Here is a 14843-nt window from a genome sequence, read left to right on the forward strand (position 1 = left end):
ACTGGACAACTGGAGCCTCAACATTCCTTTCTGAATTGATGACAGTGCTGAGGCTCTGCGGTCCAAAAACAATGCTGTAGCTCTAAACTAACCCTTCCTTAGAAAGCTAAAGAATTCAAAACCACGAGAAAACTCAAGTGGAAAAAAAACACAACAAGTTGGAATGCCAGGGGCTGTGTCTCTGGACTGGCACACACAGTGCCTTGCATGTAGCCAGTGGTCAATAATTTATTCAATTAGTGAATGTCCTGGTTTTCAAAGGTCTTTGAAAATCAATTCTATTCCCCCAGCCAGGTCAAAGGCCTGGGAAAACACACGTGGAATCAGAATGAATTAGCAAGGGAATGAGAGAGAAACTGTTCTCTCCCCTCTCCCCTTTTTTTGAAGGGGAAGCGAAACAGTTTTTAGATTCCCTCATTGCAAAATCCAGGCAACTAGCCATAAGCAATCCCAGTTTTAATAAAACCAGAAATGGACTAAGATCGGGCCACCACCTATCATATCCCACTTACGCAGGCAGCCAGTACCACCCGAGCACCCTTTCCTCTAACTCTCCTAGCTGGGCAGACACTTTTATCCTGCTCTTGACTCCTATCCACTGCTCCGTCTAAGAACTCCATGTATGAACTTTGTGGAGGTTCTAGCTAAGCCGTGGTCATCACCAAAATGAAGGCCACTCCTTCAGCCACAATTTGAAGCCTGTGTCAGAGCAACTGCTACAGGCACTGCCTCAGGAGATGAGGGTGGGTCCTGTCGAGCCCATTTGTACCTGCTGGTCCCCACAAGAACAGCTTGGACCCTGGAGACTAGACTCTCATACCCAGAGCTAACGATAAAGCAGAACCATGAACTCTGTTCCGTATCTTCCTTCATTGCTTAGAGCTGACATCATTTAATTGAGCATTTCTTGACTCCGTATTTTTTGAGCCACACATACAACTAGAACTGTGCTTGGGCACAGTAGGAGTTACAGAAGAATTACAGCTCAGCCTCTGTCCTTTTCCAGGCCTGGGGCCAGGGCTGCGCCAAGGACAGGAGGCTTGGAATGGCAACATTCCTGCCCCTTACTCCCTCAGGAAATCAGTTTCACAGACAACTGGCAGACTTTTACAGACAGGGTTTGAGCAAAAGCCTTTTATCTCTGAATGTTTTCCCTCCGAATTGTCCAGTGAAGTGTCTTGGAGGCAAGAATCGTAATGGCCAGTCCACAGAAATTTGTTTCTTGATTATATGTTCTCGCAGCTATTTCCAAGAAAGTTTGGAGGGAGTGTCCCACAGAGTGAAAGGGATCCTGGGAACTAGACCCGATGCCACCCGGTGGTGGGCAAGCACCACCTGCCCATACTCACCGTTCTGTGTCTCTCTCCTTTCCCTTCTAAGTAAGCTCGGATAGTGGCCAGCCCGGCATATTCCCCCTGGGCTCCACTGCAAAGGCAAGAAGAGAAGGATTACGATTTGGGCCTTTTTGCTTTCATTTATCCATTCAATATTCATTGGGGCCGGGCCGTGTGCTTGTCAACAAGTGACACAAAGTCACTCCCGGACACCATGGAAAGCTCACGGTAGATCTCTGCATGAGCCCACAGGACTTGAACAGCACCCAGTCTGTAGCCCAAAGCTCACCCACTCCCACTCAGAGATGGGCCTTTCCATCCTCCCTCAGAACCATGAACCTAAAAAACCCTTTTTATTATGGAAAATTTCAAAATTATACAAAAATAAAGAAAAGAATATAAGGAACCACCATGTGCCTATCATCCAGCTTTAACAGTTATTGGATTACTAGAGGCCCGGAGCATGAAATTTATGCACTCCAGGGGGGGGGGGGGGTCCCATCAGTCAGACATCCTTAGCACTGCCGCGGAGGCAGGAGAGGCTCCAGCCACCGCCGCTGCGCTCATCAGCCGTGAGCCCGGCTTCTGGCTGAGCGGCACTCCCCCTGTGGGAGCACACTGACCACCAGGGGTCAGCTCCTGAGTTGAGTGGCTGCCCCCTGGTGGTCAGTACGTGTCATAGCTACCGGTTGTTCTGCCATTTGGTCGATTTGCATATTAGCCTTTTATTATATAGGACTAGAGGCCCGATGCACAAAATTCGTGCAAGAGTAGGCCTTTGCAGCCGCGGTGGCTGCCTTGATCCCGCAGCTGCAGCCGGAAGGTTGTTCCACTGTTTGGCCATTCGGTCAATTTGCATATTATGCTTTTATTATTATAGATGGTCAATCTTATTTCCAACTATATCCCTCACTGACCCTCCTCACTCTAGAAAGTATTACTAGATTATTTTGAAACAAAACTCAATCATGTCATTCATCAATTCAAACTTCAATATGTATCTTTCAAAGATAAGAATTATTATTTTTTTAAATGTAACTACAACAATCACACCTAAAACTATAATGATTTCTTATATCACCAAATACTTAGTCAATGACCAAATTGCCCCAAGGAACTATGCACTTTGAAAGTGGCACCATTTCTGTCTGTCTCAGGGTCAGCTTTCCCAGGCCCCACATGCACACAGCTGCTAGCGGCCGGCCATCCCCAACAAAACAGTCCTGAAAGGCACCACTTTGAGAGCACACTTAATGACTGACACCCCAGTGAGCGATGCTGAGTCAATCTTAAACAGTTACTTAATGTTCTCAGTACACTCTGCAGGAAGGAAAGGGAAGTGACTAATAGGTCTTTTCAATCCCATTCAAAATACATATTTCCTTCATTTTGCAAAATTACACCATTCTTTGACTCGGTGGAAGACCCAGTGGTTTGTTATTCATCCCTCTAGTCACCCAGTAATTTTGAGATCATACTCTAAAAGCACAAGGCTTAAGAATAAATAAGATTTCTTTTATTTCTTAGCTAAAAGCTAAAACGTTGAGCACTGGAATTTTTTTGTTTATTTTTCAATTACAGTTTACATTCAGTATTATTCTGAATTAGTTTCAGGTGTACAGCATAGTGGTTAAACAAGAAAAAATTATATATTTTTAAAAATATATTTTTATTAATTTCAGAGAGGAAGGGAGAAGGAGAGAGAGAGATAGAAACATCAATGATGAGAGAGAATCATTGACCAGCTGCCTCCTGCACACCCCCCACTGGGGATTGAACCTGCAACCTGGGCATGTGCCCTGACCCGGAATTGAACTGTGAACTCCTGGTTCATAGGTCAAAGCTCAACCACTGAGCTAGGCTGGCCAGGCAAAAATTGTATATATATATTTTAAAAACTCTGGCAGCCAGCGTGGCTCAGTAAAAACATATTTATATAAAAAAAGAGAAAGTCAACATGCTAAAGATTTGATCAGAAATGCTGTTTTGATATTTGCAAGTTTTTGCCTGAGACACTCTTAAAAACAGCTATGTTTCTACTCAAAAGTGTGGAAGATAAGTTCTAAATGCCACACATGGCTTACTACTGGTCTACTCTTAAAGAAAGGGGAGTTATTAGTGCCACCTGTTGGTGAGAAAGTATTATGAAAAGTAAGTGCTTATTTTCATAACCCAGATTAAGAGATCATCAGTACACATATAATTCCTTAATAAAAAAAAGAAGAAAAAAAAAAGAGAGATCATCAGAAAACCACTTGGTGTGGATGGGGCAGCTAGAATAGTGAATTTCTTTTCTTTCATATATATATATATATATATATATATATATATATATATATATATATATATTATTTCAGAGAGAAAGGGAGAGGGAGAGAGAGAGATAGAAACATCAATGAGGAGAGAGAATCATTGATCGGCTGCCTCCTGCATGCCCTCTACTGGGATAGAGCTGGCAACCTGGGCATGTGCCCTGACTGGGAATTGAACCCTGACTCCTAGTTCAGAGTTAGATGCCCAACCACTGAGCCACGCCAGCCGGGCAGGATAGTGAGTTTCTGACTTCTCTTTAAAATGAAGCAGTTAGTGGCCTGGACCTGCAGAGCAAGCCACAGAAAGGAGGACTCTCGTGGATGGGGAGCGTCAGACCCACAGAAGTGCCGAGTAACACAAGATTAAACTGTTTTAGAAAAACAAGTCCCGCCAGTCCTGGCATTTACTCAGGCTGCTGAAGGAACGGCTACATGCGATACTGATTAACATAGAATGAGTAAAAACTGACAACCTCTTCCAAAACCCAGACTCATTCTACAAAGAATCCAGAGAAATCCAGTAGACTAGAAGAAGCTAGAACACATATAAAAAGCACAATGACTCCCAAGGTGATAATAAACTGGAGTTGATAGGATTCAACAGTTTTGTGATTATGTAAACCTAGACCCTATTAGTAACAGTGTATCATCATAAGTGTGGAAATTCGGGGCAGCTACTCAATGTAAATTTAGAAAGAGAGAGGGGAAAAAAAGAGGGTGAGGGTAGTGGTGGAATTTGAAGATCCCATGATAGGGCTAGGGTCATAGTTCAGCTCTTTTGCCAAAATTAAAACAAGAGCCAAAACCGGTTTGGCTCAGTGGAGAGAGCGTCGGTCTGCGGACTGGAAGGTCCCAGGTTCGATTCCGGTCAAGGGCATGTACATTGGTTGCGGGCACATCCCCCGGTGGGGGGTGTGCAGGAGGCAGCTGGTCGATGTCTCTCTCTCATCGATGTTTCTAGCTCTCTGTCCCTCTCCCTTCCTCTCTGTGAAAAATCAATAAAATATATTTAAAAAAAATTAAAACAAGAGTTTAAGGACACAGTAAATTTCAAAGATATTTATCATTTGAACCTGGGCAAAAAGGTTGAGATTTAGAAATACTGCAATTTAGTTCCAAGGATTAAATGTTTAGATGTTTGGAAAAAATGTTTATTGGACCATCACACAAGCTCAACCCCAAGGGACACTTGTAACCTCCTGCTAGATTTTAGAAATAAGATTGCAGATGATATGTCTATCTGAGATGAAGAGGGAACGTGGTCTGCTCTTCTAGATGATTTTGCAGAATATGCATGGCCAGGAGTCACAGGAGGAAAGCATAGCACTTCTTAGGCATACAACTTCAGGTGGATTAAGATGATAAATGAATTGGAGCCTGGCCGGTGTGGCTTAGAGGTTGAGCATCGACCTATGAAGCAGGAGGTCACGGTTCAATTCTCAGTCGGGGCACATGCCCAGGTTGCGGGCTCAATCCCCAGTAGGGGTTGTGCAGGAGGCAGCTGACAGAGGATTCTCTCTCATCATTGATGTTTCTATCTCTCTCTCCCTCCCCTTCCCTCTCTCTGAAATCAATAAAAACATATTTTTTAAAAAATTAATTGCAGCCTATAAAGAAGGCATTTTGGTCAGTAACTGTGTACATTTGTCACTGATGTACACACAGCAGAAGACATCCTTGACCAGCCAAGAAGTAATCTCTTTATTCCGTTTAAGGAATATGGTGGCTGAGTTTATAGACACCATAAGAAATTTCTCAGAAGTTAGCTACATTGGAATATTTGGAGATAGATTATTATAGCTGCTGTTGTCAATGAAAAAGTAACAGGAGCCATTTTGCCAGACTGCAAAATATGCTATAATTCATGATTTAGGGTGAGTCCCAGCAGTCACCAAAACAACTGCTGAATTTCATTTTAACTGTGCTGAGAAAACAGCATCTGTGGTCTCAGATAGGATGTTGTATTCACACACGTCAGAGAGTGTTAAAGATGTGTCCTACAGAAGATGATCGTGTTATAGATCCTAACGTTTTTAAATTTCGGTGCCAGTAATTTAAAATTTATACATTTTAAAAAATTATCAACTATCTAGATTTGCCAGATCTATTCTTGTTTTACTTTTCCCTGGTAGTCTACTGAAAATCATCTTATAGTTTTTAACACACCATTATAGTGTGCGCACTGATGGCCACAGTTAGTATGCGATTTCAGAGAAGTGTGTGTGGTTTTTTTTCAGCTGTTTACAAATCAGGGTGACTGACAATTTACTAGTACAGATATCTTGGAAGCAACAGGATTTTAACCAAACTGTTGCATACCTTAAGAACCCCAAATGCTACCTGGGTCTCTACTTCTATAAGCTTAAAATAAAACCCTCTCAACGTGTCATTCTGGAATGTGTTTACCTATCTGTATCTAACTTGATAGAAGCTAAGCTCTACATTTAACCTTTGAATTCTGGTCAAGAAACATCTGGATAATTCCAGTAGCTCTAACCTTTCGGATACCTGGATACTACCTTAAAGCGGTGGTTCTCAAACTGGAGATTCCCAAACAATAGCATCAGCATCACCTGGAAACTTGTTAGAAATGCAAATTCCTGGCTCCCGCCCAGCCCAGTCACACTAAATCAGAAATTCTGGGGATGCAGACAAGTGTGAGAACCACTGCTTTAGAGCCTTACCAACATCAAAATTATACTTCTGAGAGTTAAGGAAATCGGGGGAGGCCAGACCCTTCTGCCCATTGCTTTATATTTCCCCCAAAATGGCTCTTCATTCTTTATCCTTTCTCTTCTTCCTGGCATTCTGAGTGTGCTATTTTTTGTGTGTTTTTGGGAAAATCAGTCCCTACTCAGAGGTCCCCCATATCCGTTCTCCCAGAGCTCTGTAGGGGAGGATTCTGAAGCTGCACTAGACTCAGTAGGAAAGCATATCAGAGATGATCAATGATAACCGTGAGCCCAGGAAAGGAGGCGGAGATGGCCATTACCAGGTGTTTGACTCTCGGCTATAAACTATGCACATGACTGGTGGTGCTCTCAAAGGCCAGCGTCAAATTTCACTCCTCTTTGGTGTTCCTCCAGGCCCATACAATCTCCAACCCACTGGTGCATGAGGATCACCTGGGGCGCTGTGACCCCTGGGCTCCACCACTAGAGAAGATTCTGTGCGGTCGGTCGGGAGGGCATCAGTATTCTTCAACGCTCCCCAAGTAGTTCTAATATGCAGCCTGGGCTGGGAACCCCTGCAACACCGGTGGTTTTCACAGCATGGTGGTCAGACCAGCACATCAGCATTACCTGGGAATTTGTTAGAAATGCAAAGTCCCAGGCCCCACCCCAGACTGAATCAGAAACTCTCTGGAGGAGGGGCTTAGTAATATAACAAGCCGCCAGGGGACTCTCATGCACAGTCAAGTTTGAGAGCCGTTGATTGTGCCTGTTCCCACCTTCCTTTAAGATCCTTCCTTGGGAGGAGATTCTGGGGAAGCCACTGCCAGTCTATCTACAATCAAGATTAACCTTGCAGTTTTTAAAGATAAAAACAACTTCCTCACTCTTATAAGCCAAGTGAGCGAATAATAATTTTAGATTGTCTTCCCTTTTAGAGTCACATCTTTAAACGGTGTTAATTACTGTTTCTGTCTGCCTTAAACAGTGCATTATATATCATTCTAGCCCAGCAATTCCTGGAGTGTGTCTGTGAGCTGCTGAATGAATTTAAAAGTGTCGCCATGTTATGAGAAACAAGCCAAATCAACCATGCCGGGCACAATAGGAAAGGGAAAGGTAATTAAATATCGTTAGGCTATGTTCTCCACCGAGCTGGAAAAGCTCTCCGGGTTTGTAGATTAAACAAATAAACTGGAAAAATAGGGACAAGCTTCCTGACATTTTTGTTTCAAGTTCTTTAAAAACCTTTGGGATCGTCCTGGCTGGTTTGGCTCAGTGGATAGAGCATCAACCTGCAGGTTCGATTTCAGTCAAGGGCACATGCCTGGTTTTCGGGCTTGATCCCAGGTAGGAGGGCATGCAAGAGGCAGCCGATCAATAATTCTCTCTCATCATTGATGTTTCTATCTCTCTCTCTCCCTCTCCCTTCCTCTCTGAAAACAATAAAAATATACTTAAAAACAAACAAACAAAAAAACCTTTGAGATCTAACTATCCCAGAAATAGAAAGACCAAATGAAGACTTGGCTACGTGAACCAAGGTTTTCACGTCACAATATGTCCCCTCCCTCACTCCTGTCTTTCCCCATTGAGATTGTGATCTGGACATCAGAATTTGTGTAAACTCACCCTATGAATCTAATTTCCAGACAGGGTTGGGAACCATTGCTTTAAGGGAAGGCCAGCTTCCTCATCCTTAGGTCAGCCTCTGGGGACTCTGGCTGGGACCTTAATTTACTGCAGGAGCTAATGACTTACTAGTAAGAGTCAGTCTTGAAACACTGCTCTCCAGTATGACACTGAAGATGCGATCCTATTCCATCACTAGAGGGCAAAATTTCTTCATTTTCAACATTTAATGAAGTATTTTTATATATATATATATATATATATATATATTATTGATTTTTTACAGAGAGGAAGAGAGAGGGATAGAGAGCTAGAAACATCGATGAGAGAGAAACATCGACCAGCTGCCTCCTGCACACCCCCTTCCGGGGATGTGCCCGCAACCAATGTACATGCCCTTGACCGGAATCGAACCTGGGACCTTTCAGTCCGCAGACCGACGCTCTATCCACCGAGCCAAACCGGTTTCGGCCATTTAATGAAGTATTATTGCAGGCGTCCTCAAACTACGTCCCGCGGGCCACATGCGGGTGTTTTTGCCGTTTTGTTTTTTTACTTCAAAATAAGATATGTGCAGTGTGCATAGGAATTTGTTCATAGTTTTTTTTTAAACTATAGTCCGGCCCTCCAACGGTCTGAGGGACAGTTTAAAAAGTTTGAGGACCCCTGTATTATTGCCTAAGGTTAAGAATTCAATCAGGTTCCTCTCATACTTTAAAAAAAAAAAAAAAAGCTGAATGATAACATTTTAATGAGAGTACACCGAAGCCTGACTTTCATGAAGGTCAGTTCCTTCCTATTTATGTAATGAGGGTTTGAAAGGCTATTGTTAAAAGAGCTCCATGTCCTTTCATGTGCCATACGCCCTCTTCCTAAAGGATTCGTGCTTGATAGGGTATATTGTTTTTCAAAGTGCATGGCTTTGCCCGGCCGGTGTGGCTCAGTGGTTGAGCATCAACCTATGAACCAGGAGGTCATGGTTTGATTCCTGGTCAGGGCACATGCCAGGGTTGTGGGCTTGATCCCCAGTGGGGGGCATGCAGGAGGCAGACAATCAATGATGTTTCTATCTCTCATCATTGATGTTTCTATCGCTCTTTCCCTTCCTCTCTGAAATCAATAAAAATATGTTAAAAAGAAGAAGAAAAAAAAGTGCATGGCTTTGCTATGTAACCTATGTTACCAAACAGGAGGTTAAGCTTGATTATATCTGATTAAAACTTGATTACTTTCTCTTTCAAATAGTGAGACAATAATTGTCTCGGTTTTTAAATCATTTGATTTTTGTATTTTAAAATCGAAATTCTGTATTTCTAACAAAGTCCTAGGTGATGCCAATGCTGAGGCTGCTGGTGAAGAATTACATCTTGGGTAGTGAGAGGTAGGGAACCTAGGAGCAGAGACCCACTCCTCTTCTGAAGCTATCCTAAGACGTTAACTTCACACCGATAACAGGTCTGTCTGCATTCCCAGGAAGACAGAGAGATCACAAATGCAGTGGATTCCAAATTGGCTGTATATCAGAATCATTTTCTTGCTTCTTAAAAATAAAGATTTTTAGTCTCAACTCCTGAAGATTATGATCAGTAGGTCTGGAGTGGTGCCCGGGAATTTATATTTTTTTAATGTTTTTATTGATTTCAGAGAGAGGGAGAGAGAGATAGCAACATCAATGATGAGAGAGAATCATCTATCAGCTGCCTCCTGCATGCCCCCAACTGGGAATCGAGCCCCCAACCGGGGCATATACCCTGACCGGGAATCGAACCCCCACCTCCTGGATCCTAGGTCGATGCTCAAACACTGAGCGACTACTGGCGGGGCTGGAATTTGTATTTTTTAAAGGTACCCAGGAGATGTTGCCAAAACCCTCTGTTTTTACAAATCACTATTCTTCAAAGTTTTTTACTTTGCAGATAAAAAGACCAAGGCCAGAAGAGGGGAAGGGAACTTTCAACGTTAGTGACAGAAGAAACCAGGATCCAGGTTCTTCTGGTCCTGTTAGATTGAGACATTGCTGCTTCGTAGGCGTTAACACGTGTGCTTGACTTTACTTCTTTTACTATGTTATTGATAGGTATAGTAACTAGTTTCCAAAGATGGCCCACAATGAACCATGACTCTCAACATTCACACTCCTGTTTTGTCCCTTCCACATGAAATCTGGGGCTGGCCCTGTAACCTGCTGTAGCAGACAGAATGCTCTGGAAGTGAGGCTGAGTGACTTCAGAGGCTGAGCCTTAAGAAGTTTGCAGCTTCCACATCCTTCCACCTTGGAGCCCTGTACTGTGAACCCTGGTATCATTCCGTGAGGAAGTTCAAGCAATCATATGGAGAGGTCCACATAGAGAAGAACCAAGATCCATCCCAATGGCCTGAACTAACTTCTCCCAGCCAACAGCCCACCACTAACTTCTCAGCAATGAATGAGGCCACTTTGGACCTTCTAGTCATCCACCCCAGTAGAGGGGAACTGTCCACTCAACTCAGAATGATACAAAATATTTGTTGCTTCAAACCTCTAAGTTTTAAGATGGGTGTTGTGTTATACCCCAAGCAATAACTAAAATGACGGGAGATGAAATCCCCTTACCTGTTAGGCTGTAAACAGATTCGGTCGTAGCCTGTGATCTCACACAAATCCTTCTCAAGCTCTCGGAAAAGCTGCTGGTACCCTTGAGCTTGGTCCAAAGGCACAAAGGGGTGGATGTTTGCAAATTCACTCCATGTGATTGGCTGAAGAGCAAGAAAGGAGAAAACATATGCATATATACATATTGTAACAGCAGTAACAATATTAACTTTGATGATGATGATGATGATGAAAGCATGATCTGACATGCAGTGCTTACTATGTGCCAGGCACTGCTTTCAGCACTTTAACATACTCCTTCATTTAACTCTCACCACAATCTTACAAGGTAAGTTCTACTACTGTCTTCATTTTAGAAGTGAGTCCCAGAGTCCCAGAAAGCAAACTTGTGCAAAAATACAACCTCTTTCTATCTTTTTTAGGGACAAAAGGGCCCGAAAATAGATTTATATCCATGACACCCAATGAGTTGTTTCAAGTACAGTTTATTCAAACTCTTACATAGCATGTACATTATTGTCTCTTCATTAAGCAGAACAAAGCAACAGAAAAGCAAATGGGGGAAATCTTCCTGACACAATATAAAATGATTTCCTTTGCCTGATGTGATTTGTCACATTCGAATACTCCAGTGGAAAAAAAGGGACAAGCTAACTTTGCTGAAATGGATCCTAGCCTAGGAGACAAGTTTACCAACACAACAGCAGGTTACACAAATCTTCTGTTGACACAAGAGAGAAATTAAGACCTCAAATCTCTACCCTCTGGCACTATGAATGGATTTCTATAAAGAAGGCTTAACAACCACAAATTGATAAAAATGAAAGCTTTTCATGTGGCGGGTTTAACAAAAGAGGGTGGGAGGGTAGGAAGGTATAAATATTATATATTTAATTATTTTAATATTTCAAAATAATCTAACTCATAAATTTAAATGATCATGTTGTGGTAAAATTAGGGTTTCTGCCAAGATTGCTGAATAACAAGGAAAAGGATTATTAAAGTACTTATTAAATTCCAGTCCCAGTAGCAGTTTTCTCTAGTTATGAAAGAACAAGTCCCAGAACAAGTTCCTTCTTAGAAGCGACCTACTTACTGCAAGTTCAGATGAACTATTGAGCTTCATGGTACAGGATCCCTTTAAGAAGCACAACCAAAATAAATTGCATTAGTGATTTCCTGTGGTCCGTATGATCAGCCCTTCGATCTCCCCACATGGCCACCCATTCATCCCTCCTGCAGCATATTCCATGTGACCCAAAGAGGTGGGATCAGGGTGAGGTTATAAGGGGGGATAAAAGGAATAATTACCAGTGGAATCATGCTGTGAACAAGGGAAATGTCTTTGTTTTCTAATTTCTTCATATATCGAACAATATTTGTTTCTGAGTGATAGCTGTGAACACAAAACGCATGATTGGGGCCAATCTAGTTAGATAAGAGTCCATACATATCCGCCTGAAAGATCAGACACACTGAGATCTACCTTCAAGACACAGATCACATTGGGCCATGCCAACAGAGCATCAGAGGGAAGGGCATGGAACACCACAAACCTCAGTGGATGGCCCAGGACAAGAAGCATCCTGTGGGCATAAGAGGAAGGTTGGGAAGAAGAGGAGGTTGACTTCCTGGGTATGGTCTTCAGCCTGGCAACTAGGCATCTAAACTCCCCTCCCCCTGATGAGTAGAATTAGGGGTTACAATACCAAGGGATCAGGGCCAACAGGAAATAATGTGTGATTTGCCCAAATCAGCAACGGGATCCTTATGGCGATGATTTATTATTAAGGAAATATCACATCGAAGTCAGAAGCCACTCTCCACCATGCTCCCAAGCCACGGCACACAATGCAGAAGTCACACTGGCCACACAAACCTGTTGAACACTTGATTTGTAAGGAACGGGCTGGTTCTCTTGAAGGCAGTGGCTAGAATACCTCTCCTTTCCTCACCCATGCTTTCAGCAACCAGCTCCTACATGGAGAGACCACAGAAACTAAAGGGCAGGAATTGTGCCTAGACCCACATGTGGACACCCAGGCCTCAGGTCAGCAAGTATTCTCACAGAGCATCAGAAATCCCCTAGCAGCCCCCCCACCACCACGCCCACCACTCACCACCTCCCCAGGCCTCTGGCATCGTGTGTTGACAGGTGTCAGGAGTTATGAATTGTGAAAATCTCCAGAGCACTGTTTTTAAGTTCTATTGACCTCAGCCACAGAAAATAAGGAAAACTGTACAATTTTTACTGCAAAAGAGTTGACATCTCCTGTACGTTCCTTGAATAATAAGTGAGTTCTAGTAAGTTATTTTAAAAGGCTATCAAAAAGTTACCATGATAACACTCAGGTAGTAATCTCACTTGACACTGATCTTTTATCTTTGAGAACAACTCTAATGAAATTCAAATGCCAAGATCATGTAATGGGGAAAAGGACAATCTCTTCAACAGACAGTGCTGAGAAAACTGGATTTACATATGCAAAAGAATGAAGTTGGATCCAGATCTTACATAATATACAAAAAAAGTAACTTGAAATGGATGAAGGACCTCGCTTTAAAGGCTAAAACTATAAAACTCTTAGAAGAAAACCTAGTGGGACATCTGCATGACCTTGGATTTGGCAATGGTTTCTTAAGCATGAGCAACAAAAAAATAGACTCATTAAAATTAAAAATCTTTGCACATCAAAGGACACTGTCAAGAGAGTTACAAGATAACCCACAGGAGGGGAAACTATTTGCAAATCATATATCTATTAAGAGTTTAATATATAGAATATATAATTAAACAGATCGCTTGCTCTTCATTCTGCCCCAGCCTTCAGTGACTGTTCATTCCATAAATATGCCTCAAACACATGGAATGAATAATTGTGATTAAATGTAGCGCAAAGTTCTAGAGGGGAGATGCTTATTCAGTCCTGTTTATTAATTAAAGTTTAATATGATACTTCTTTGATGATTTCCATTTGCTATGATACTGAAGTCCTTTCTCAAAGAGGACACAGACAACCAGGACAGCAACAATCAACACTCCAAAACCTGTTTCAACTTCTTTAGTAAATGTTTTCTTTCATTGATTTATTCATCAAATATTTATTGAGGGCTTCCTATGCATCAAGCTGTGTAGAGTTGTGATTACCACCTGGCCACAGGTCTAGGTAGTCACTGACACCTCTCTCTTTCATTCTCATTCCATGGAATCGTAACCTTTATCCTCACATGTCCCTGCTATTTCAATGTTTTAGAAACCAACTCAGTCACACTGAACTGCTTCTAGTTCTCAGGAATCTCTCTCCTCTAGCCTTTGTGGCTGTTTTTTCCCAGTGTTTGGAGCACTTCTGGCCCCATCCTCCTCTTCAATAGTGCCATCTTAGACTATATAACTCCTACTCATCTTTCAGACCTCAGCTTAGGACAATTTCTTCCAAATCCTGGTAAGAAGACTCTTCTCTGTGCTCAAAGAGCATCTTCAGACATCACCCATCATAACACATCACTTGGATTGCAATCTTGTGCTTGTTTGACTCCCCATTAGACTATAAGCTCTGTGAGTGCAGGAATCATGTCTAATTCACCACAATCCTCAGGACCTAGCATGCTACCTGGCACATATTAGGTCTTTAATAAATATTTTTTGCGTGAGTGGGTATCATAGTTTTCTCAGAATCGACATAACCAAGATGCCAATGTCATGAATCTCTATATTAGGGACAATCCTTCCAAATAGCCTGGGTGCATGGTCCTGGGTAGGGCACACAGCAGTGACGCCTATCAGCAGTCACTGTAGCCAGGGACAGTCAGTGCCATAATTTTAACAGCAAACCACCAATGTCACACCTGCCCCCCCCTTCATTCATACTCAGGCCCACAAGAAGCAAATCCATCCTTGACATCACCTCAAATAGTCATTATAAGAAATGCAGGCTTTTATTTCACTTACTGCAGATGACTCACAGCCAAAGATCCACAACAAGTCATCCAGATCTTTTTCACTGACTGTTTCATCAAGAGAAATACCAAGCTACAGAAATAAAAACAAAAGAGAAAAAAACATCAGCCAGAGAGATCAAAGGTGAGAAGGTGCTGAACAAAACTCTCAGTCCTTTTAAAATATCAGGGTGCCAGTTGGTTACCAAATTGGCCCTTAGGCGAAAGGGACTAAGACCAGCCCCAGACTTTATAGGATTTAGTTTTACAAGCCACTTCTGGACACTAACACCGTGATGGTTGCAGGGTACTCCTGTTGGCACTGGATATCCTCACCTTTTTCTTCCCTTAACTGGCTTTATTA

General features: G+C 42.4%; 1 protein-coding gene across 1 annotated transcript in view; it reads right to left on the minus strand.

Moving 5' to 3' along the window:
* GLDC (glycine decarboxylase) overlaps window positions 1–14843 on the minus strand; it is a gene marked incomplete at its 5' end in the record, with an annotated part of 74809 nt that overhangs the window by 24170 nt on the left and 35796 nt on the right. The window contains 6 exons of the mRNA XM_079789611.1: window positions 1350–1425; window positions 10544–10686; window positions 11640–11681; window positions 11855–11939; window positions 12423–12520; window positions 14493–14573. Coding sequence (XP_079645737.1) covers window positions 1350–1425; window positions 10544–10686; window positions 11640–11681; window positions 11855–11939; window positions 12423–12520; window positions 14493–14573 — 525 coding nt within the window. The remainder of the gene's footprint in view (window positions 1–1349; window positions 1426–10543; window positions 10687–11639; window positions 11682–11854; window positions 11940–12422; window positions 12521–14492; window positions 14574–14843) is intronic.

The sequence above is a fragment of the Cnephaeus nilssonii genome (genome assembly GCF_951640355.1).
Source record: "Cnephaeus nilssonii genome assembly, chromosome: 14".
Taxonomy (NCBI): Eukaryota; Metazoa; Chordata; class Mammalia; order Chiroptera; family Vespertilionidae; genus Cnephaeus; species Cnephaeus nilssonii.